Raw genomic sequence first — 8,914 nt, 5'->3', positions numbered from 1 at the left:
AATTGATATAGAATATTTTTGCTTAATTTTTACTCCTAAGAAAATGAAATATATATATATATATATATATATATATATATATTTTCATGTTAGAGAATGAAATTCCTGAAGTTAGATGAGTCTCGCACTTTTATTCTTTGTTTTTTAAATAATCAAACAAAGAATTACTATCTTATTCAGTAATTGCGTCTTTGATACTTACTTTAGTTAGGAGGGTCTCTTTACTTTCAGGAAGTTGTAACTGATGGATGTCGCTAATTGGAAACCTTCTATACATAGTAAGTGTTGGAATTGTTATTTTCCCTAGGAAAATAAATGCTTATTTAAAACTTTGTTTGACATGCCAAATCATTTAGCTAGTCTTACATGATTAAATGTACTCTGGTGATAATGGCTCCAGGCAACATGGATAATTTTTAAAGTTTTAGTTTTTCTGTTATTTAGATTGCTTATTTTATATAGAATTTTTTTTGGTAGAGTCTTGGGGTAATTAAGCTAGTTATCATTACAATTCTTTCACTATTATTTCTAGCACTATTAGGTTTCTAAATACATTGGAGTTTTATAATATCCATTATATACATTCACTATTTATAAGAAAGTAGGATTGAGAAAGCTCCTTTAGCATGTGCACCATTTATGAGTTGATAGGATAGATAGTAATATCGCTCATAGGATTCACCATGTTATATTCACTGATATGTTTTTCAAATTCAGTTATTGTGAAAAGCCGTAATAACAAATAGAAAGTATGACGAATTCATGAGGCCTTTTTATTTTTATTTTTTAATATCAAAAGATCAAATTCTAGTATTTTTGCTTAATCAATTTTTTACTAAATTTCATTATAGATGATTGAAAATATTTTGTTCCCTAATTTAAACTATAAAAAATTAGGGGTTTTTTTTTTTGGTATATATATATATAAGAGAAAATAATAGCAAAAATCCATTGTTCGTCTAGTGGTTAGGATGTCTGGCTTTCACTTAGGAGACCTGGGTTTGATTCTTGGCAACAGAAACAAAATTTTGAAAAATTCAAAGAACTTTTATATGTATATTTCGAGAAAATAGAAGTTGTAAAAAAAAAAAAAAAAAAACTCAATTCTTGTTTGCTATTTTTTTTTTTTAGGGTACTTTACCACTTATTAATTTATATTTCCTAAGGATTTCTAAAAAAAAAAAAAATTATTATCTCATACATTTAGTGAGGTTATTAATTTAATATACTAGTGTATATTAAGACAAAAAAATTTATTATTTAAGTGGGGTTATTAAGAATAAGGTTAATATAAAGAAAAGATAAACAACTTTAGATGCCTATTTTAAGAATACTCAATTCTTGTTTGCTATTTCTTTTTCATGTACTTTACCACTTATTAATTTATATTTCCTAAGGATTTCTTAAAAAAAATAAAATTATTATCTTATATATATAGTGAGGTTATTAATTTAGTATATTAGTATAAATTAGGACAAAAGATTTTATTGTTTAAGTGGGGTTATTAAGAATAAGGTTAATATAAAGAAAAGACAAACATCTTTAGATGAATATTTTAAGAAAAAGTTGAATTGAAAAGTTATTTAATTATTTTATTATGAATTATTGTTTGTTAATTTTTTATATACTTCATTAGCTATTAATTTATATTTCTTAAGGAATTCTAAAAAAAACTTATTATCTTATACATTTTGTAACGTTATTAATTTAGTATACTTAGCCCGAATCAGGATAAAAGATTGTATTATTTAAGTGGATTTATTAGTTTACCAAATATTCATTTATTAAGGTTTTACAATAAATATTATTATATAAAGCAATTTAATGTAGGAATAGACTAAGAAAAAAAATGTGTTTTATATTTGATATAAGAGAATATGTTTGTTGACTTGTAGATAATATTATTATTATTTTTTTAGATTAGATACGGATATAAATAATTAGATAAAGATTTTATATATTACAATATATGAAATATAAATTATAAGAAAAAAGGAAAAATGATTGAGAATATTTTTAAAAAAGTTTCAAACTTTATATTTAAGAATTTCTCCAAAAAAAAAAAAAAAACCTAAAATGACTTTTGGTCACAGTTACCAATTAATTGTTACCACATTCCTTATCATACTTTTGGTCACGGTCACCATTGACTGCGGCTATAATAGAATCTATAGTCATGAAAAATAAAAACAATCACGACCATAGGATAGGACATAACTAATCACACTTTGTACTGATTACTTTATTACGCAATTCCATGTTATAATCACACCTTTTGTGATTTTTAGTCACGGCCAAAATCATTCTTCTAGTAATGGTGATGCAATTTATGAGTACATTTTTTCTTTGAAAAAAGAAAAAGAAAAATCTTGACTGCTATTTCTTTAAGTTGTACAATTTGATATATATATATATATATATATTTGAAGAATTAAGAAAAAATATAAATGAATACTATAATATAAATTATAAAATAATATAAAAATATTAAAACTCCATGTCAGAACTCAGAGACGCACTTTCATGCCCACCTTGTTTTTGGTTGGGCTGTCTGCCAAATAATTTAAAAATATTATAGTATTTCCATTACATTTTAGATCTAAACCCTAATTAATGAACATTCATGAGCTTGAATTTAATAGAAGGTTTGAAAGGGTTGAGTGGGCATTAGCATTTATAATTCAATTAATTTAATACTGACCCACAACTCATATTAAATACACAAAAATTGCAACCCATATGTCCACCATTTTACACTATTTAATATGTATTTTATTTGAAAATAAAAAAAATGTATTTTGGGGTTAAAAAAAAATCGTGATAAAATAATATCAAATCTTGATAGATAGATCATACTTCAAGTTGTAGGATCATCATCATCTTTTGTAGGGTTAGATGACATCGATCTTCTTGTGCTCTTTCAATTGGTCATCAAGCCAATTATTTGCTCAATTATTTGGTCTAATCTAATCAAATTTCCATTGTTTATTTGCCACTAATCCAGATAACTAAATAATCTAATGCAGTACCATACATATTTCATTGAGATAAACTACGTTGAGGTAGGGGTGTAAAGAAGGTCGGTTCGATTGGTTTTTGTTTAAAAAATAATCCAATTGAACTGATATAATCGAATTTATATGTGCTAAAAATTGAACAAAACTAAACATTTTTTCCATTTGGTTGGATTTTCATAGATTGATTTAATACAATAGTAAATTTGTGTTTATTTTAAGCTCAAAACCTATTAATTGAGTTTATATTAGATCCTAAGTATAATTTGTTTTTAAAATTAAAAATAAATTATCAAATATCAAATTAAAAATTGTATATAAGTTTTAGAACATTAGTTCAATTCGAATTTTATGACAAAAAAAAAAATCAAAATTAAATTGATAAGGTCGGTTTTTAAAATTCTTAAACTGAATTGACATTTTTTACTATTGAAAACTAATTAATATAATCGATTTTGGTTAATTTGAATCGGTTTATAGCTTTTTTCAATTTTGCTTACACCCATTTGTTAAGGCCCAAAATGTATCTTTTTCTCCAATATTTTTTCTAAAATTAGGGGTCTCGAAATCTAGAATCAAGACAGTTTCTCACCAGTCACGATTTATTACAATCTTTAGGCCTGTCAAGAATTAATGCTCTAGATTCCATACCAACAAATTTATATATATATATATATATATATATAAAAGAAGGATTTATTGTATTCAGGTTATACATTATTTTATGAGACTCAAAAAATTCTCCTTCAATTTAATTTTATCAGAAAATAAACAATCTTGAAAACTAAAGAGGAGGTCAATGATATCTTAAAATATCTAGAGTGGTCAGAACCTTCATCAATCCATTAGAAAATTAACAGCCCTTTTCATGGCAGAAAAGAAACTATAATTAACTCTTGAAATAACATTTTTAGCTAAAAATTAAAAAGCACAGAAATGTAAGTCAACCTAACAAGATACATAAGCTCTTTATACATACATATTCATGGATGCAGATCTAGAAAATTTTCCTCTTCATGTGTGAACTGATCATCTTCTACTCCTTTTCCTTCAGAAAAAAATTAGTATAGATGGAGCTGTAAAAAGCCCATCATTTTGACCAAAGAGTTCACACAGATGAATTGACACAGTGATCGATCGCTAGCTAGGGGAGTCATTTATCTTAATTCTTTTTGGTCCACTGGCTGTAATGAATCATAGTTAAAACTATACAACTTTGAAAGAGGATGGTTTGCTTCCTTGGAAAACTACAAACCACATGGGTGATGCACAATTTAGGGGCTGTGTGTACATCTGATTTGAATAATATATAGGCCATGAACATGGTTTCTTCCTTTGAAAAGGATCGTTACTTCCAATGTACTTGAGAATCAAGCTACTCAATCAATGTATAAATAATTACAGCAAACACGGCATGTACGGTTACAACATGTTACATGTATTGAAAACTAAACAACATTATTAACTTAATTATAAGATGTCATACGCATATAGGTTACATATTCGTATGCACCACGATGAGTAAAGACATGGGTTGAGTGTAGATGTCAACTTGTGAAGCCCATCATCCTTCTCCTCTATAAAGAAAACCCTACTTCTCTAGATCCAAAGTTGGGAACGGAAAAGGAGAGACACATTCATGGCGACAAAAATTGTGTCACTTATGGTATTCATATCCTTCTCTTCTTCTATATTCTCAACAGCCCAATCGAAAAATGGTTGTGGCAACATAAAATGGTGGTGCAACACCACGCCGCATCCTGAGCCCTGCAAGTATTTCATGAGCCATAGCCACCAACGTTTTGCACCCGATCATAAGTCCGATTTTCGGAGGATGTTGGTGCAAGTAGCCATGGATCGAGCCCTTCATGGGCAGAGGCAGGTGCTGCGGTCCGGCTCCAATTGTGTGAACAAGTGGCAGAAAGGCGCTTTGAATGACTGTTTGAAGCTCTATGAGGACACCGTGTACCAGCTAAATCAAACTCTTCAAGGCCTACATGGTAACCAAAGTTGTAGCGATTTTGATGCTCAAACATGGCTTAGCACCGCCTTTACGAATCTAGAAACTTGTCAAGACAGCGCCAAGGATCTTAACGTCACAAACTTCATATTCCCCCTCATGTCCAACAATGTTTCTGAGCTCATCAGCAACAGCTTGGCTATAAATGATGGACTTATGGAGGGAACCAGTTATAGAGGGGGATTTCCTAGCTGGGTTTCGGCTGGTGAGAGGAAGTTGTTGCAGTCTACGTCGCTTGCTACAAGTGCAAATCTTGTAGTAGCGAAGGATGGCTCGGGAGATTTTAGCTCCATTCAAGCTGCTATAAATGCAGCAGCGAAGAGGACAAGCAGTGGGAGGTTCATTATATATGTGAAAAAGGGTCTTTATAGGGAGAATATTGAAGTTGGCATCAATGTAAACAATATTACGCTGGTTGGTGATGGCATGAAGAAAACAATCATCACTGGCAGCAGGAGTGTTAGAGGAGGCTACACCACCTACAACTCTGCAACTGCTGGTAAGACCTCTTTTGTCTCTCTCTCTCCATTTGACAATTATATCAAAGAAAAAGGTCTGGTTAGAGTACCCAAGTGTACTTTTTTGGTAACTATGAAAAAAATTCTCTCTCAAATAGTATCACGTATATATTTTTACTTATTTACACCCTTATACCTTGGTCTCATTCGTTTGTGCTCTTATTCAACAGTCTAGATCTCATCATATATATTCAATGGTTCAAATCTTTTGTTTAATAGATACCACAACGGTACCTTAGCATTTTCCCCAAAGAATTCCCAAAATCAAATAGGAAGTCAAGTTGTAAAGAGGTTGAAATCCCTTGTTAACCAATTCAATTATCATTTGCTTAGTTAGACCGACATTAAGATGATATAAAAACTTAAGAAAATGCTTCAGACTATTTTTTTTTTGCCAGGAAATGCTAGCTGCTCTTCCTTCTGCATGCTAAAAGGATCTGTAGATGCTAATCTTGATAAAGGGACCATTTGTTACAAGGCTTCTTCATCACTCAAAGAAGAAAATAATGGATGACTTACTTATATATCAAGAAAGATGACCATTGCATATTATGCCCATTATTTGATGTGTATAACTCCATGATTGACTAGTACTTTTCCCTAAATATGTCTTGTAGGAATCCAAGGTCTTCGCTTTATCGCACGAGGCATTACATTCAAGAACACAGCCGGTCCAAAAAATGGCCAAGCAGTTGCACTCAGATCAAGTTCTGATCTCTCGGTCTTCTACCACTGTGCCTTCCAAGGGTACCAAGATACCCTCATGGTCCACTCCCAACGGCAATTCTATAGAGAATGCTACATCTATGGCACCATAGACTTCATATTTGGAAACGCAGCAGTAGTTTTCCAACAGTGCATGATCTTTGCTAGAAGGCCCCTACAAGGCCAAGCCAACGTGATCACAGCTCAGGGCCGGGGCGATCCATACCAAAACACTGGAATATCCATCCATAATTCTCGAATTCTTGCTGCATCTGACCTAAAGCCAGTGGTTGGATCATTCAAAACATACTTGGGAAGGCCATGGCAGCAATATTCACGAACCGTTATCCTCAAAACTTACCTTGATAGCTTGGTTGATCCATCAGGGTGGTCACCATGGGGCACTTCTAATTTTGCTCAGAGTACATTGTATTATGGTGAATATCAGAATTTTGGACCTTCTTCATCAACCAGAAATAGGGTGAAGTGGTCTGGTTATCATGTTATTACTAGTGCAACCGTGGCATCGCGGTTCACCGTCGGCAGCTTCATTGCTGGCCAGTCATGGCTGCCGGCCACCGGTGTGCCCTTCACTTCCGGGCTCTGATCATGTATCATAATCTAGGGTTTATTGAATTTATTGGTTGCCTGATGTTCGACACAACGTAAAATTATAAGAGAAAAGAATATTATGTATTTTTTTTATATAATATGATTTAGTAAAATGATTTATTTCTAAATCTTGAGGGATGTAACGTAAGTTTTTTTTAATAGAGAGGAAGACAAGTCTTTATCCATTGAGATAAGTACTTCAGTGAAGATGGTGGAAGGATTCAACAATGTTTATGATCATGACAAACGGTCCAAATTCTTTCCATTAATTTATAACAATAGATGTTAACTCCCAGTTAAATAGATAGTCGGGTCAAAATCGTTTAATTGTATGCATTTATGATCTACGATGTTGGGTTGGAAGTGAAGTTGGATTAGGCTATTTAATGCCCAAGCCCAGCCCAGCCTCCAGCTCCAAACTTAAATTTTGGGTTGGGGACAATGGGCCAGAACTCCAGACTGGGGCCCAATCCAACGCGTGTGGCTTTAAATTAACATGTAGATGAGAAATCAAGCAGCTCTAGTTCCGTGCATTAATATTTGGAATATATGAGTAAAAGAGGCATAAAAATATCTGAATAAGAAAAATAATTCTTAATTTTCAGAAAACCCTCAAATAGAAAACCCCTTTAGCCAAAATACCTTTCATATATATATATTTTTTTCTTGAATATTAACTTTCTTTTCTTCTATATTATTTATTTTATTTCCTTCCATCATGTGAAAAAAAATAAAAATAAAAATAAATTTTTTTCCACCAATTGCATGAAGATACAGAGCTAATCGTCCACACAAAGATATATAAGGTTTCGATATGATTTCTCCAACCCATATATCTATATTAATGGATGATACAAATATTTCACCATCCCATAAAAGAATATTGTTATAGAGAATAGAAAAAACAAATATAAGAAATAACAAAATAGAATACCTTGAATATCATCCTTGGTCTCCTAGGTTGTTTCATTTTTCCCCACATGTAATATTTATAAAGATATTTCTTATTTCAAATAAATATTTTATTTTTATAATATATTTTATTCTTATGAAAAAATACCACCGTATAAAATTGGCCTAGACAATATTTTTTTTTTACTAAAAAAAATATTAATTAAAAATTTAAAACACTTTTCACATCTTCTCTATTTTTTTTCTTTCTTTGACATTTAATTGCATTATCCATCAATTACATATTTCAACCTTTTTTTTTCTCTCTTTCTTTTTTATTATTTGAAGAATTATCTTATCCACATATAGATACATAGACACATAAGAGACACAAATAGGAGACTACAATTCCATTCGATTTTGAAATTTTCATTAAATATGTTAATACTTTGGAATATTGTTATTTTTTCCAAAAGGGCAAGAGAGATATATGTATATAATATATTATATATAATTAAATATTGCATGTGATATAACCATTTTATCAAGTACCCGTTATACTTGTGCAATTTATTATTTAGTCAAAAGATTTTATAAAGAAATACTTATTAGATATATTTTCCCTTCTACCTATGTTCATTCAATTCGAGTTCGGCCACATGGGAAGGTGGCGGACTTGGAGTGAATGACATAGATATTTGATTCAAAGAGCAAATCTTCAATAGAGCAAAATTGTCCCTCCCCTCTCTCTCTCTCTCTCTCTCTCTCTCACACACACACACACACACACACACACACACACACACACACACACACACACACACACACACACACACACACACACACACACACACACACACACACACACACACACACACACACACACATATATATACATATTTAGTTCAATTCCTCTTAATTCTATTAACATAGATCTAAAAATATTTGAGTTATTTAACATAATAGTTTCTCTTAAAGTTGTCATAAACATAATATTGTTTAGAAGGGCCTCAAACTTCACCAACATGCATGCATGCCACTTACTGTTTAGCTCCATGTGTTTGCCACTCCCAAGCTAAGTTTGTCTATGTCATCATCATATGAAACATTATTGGTCTTCCTACCAATTTGAGAAATTAAGGGGTTTTGGATGT

The 8,914-nt window shown here is 31.1% G+C and overlaps 1 protein-coding gene across 1 annotated transcript; it reads left to right on the top strand.

Annotated features, from left to right (window-relative positions):
• The first annotated feature begins 4,644 nt into the window (after positions 1 to 4,644).
• Positions 4,645 to 6,864, top strand: LOC100246795 (probable pectinesterase/pectinesterase inhibitor 59). Its single transcript, XM_010664105.2, has 2 exons — positions 4,645 to 5,533; positions 6,170 to 6,864. Exons 1-2 carry the CDS (start codon positions 4,654 to 4,656, stop codon positions 6,862 to 6,864), a joined length of 1,575 nt encoding a protein of 524 aa, XP_010662407.1. The 5' UTR covers positions 4,645 to 4,653.
• The last annotated feature ends 2,050 nt before the right edge of the window (positions 6,865 to 8,914 follow it).

Source organism: Vitis vinifera, chromosome 16 (assembly GCF_030704535.1).
Source record: "Vitis vinifera cultivar Pinot Noir 40024 chromosome 16, ASM3070453v1".
NCBI classification, from domain to species: domain Eukaryota; kingdom Viridiplantae; phylum Streptophyta; class Magnoliopsida; order Vitales; family Vitaceae; genus Vitis; species Vitis vinifera.
The sequence above is the reverse complement of the archived record's forward strand: the minus strand, read 5'-3'. Positions and strand labels throughout refer to the sequence as shown.

Bases quoted from the DNA above. Each gene is read 5' to 3' on its own strand.
- LOC100246795 (XM_010664105.2), top strand. From the start codon at position 4,654: ATGGCGACAAAAATTGTGTCACTTATGGTATTCATATCCTTCTCTTCT. The intron at 5,534-6,169 runs GTAAGACCTCTT...TATGTCTTGTAG, and splicing joins CTACAACTCTGCAACTGCTG to GAATCCAAGGTCTTCGCTTT.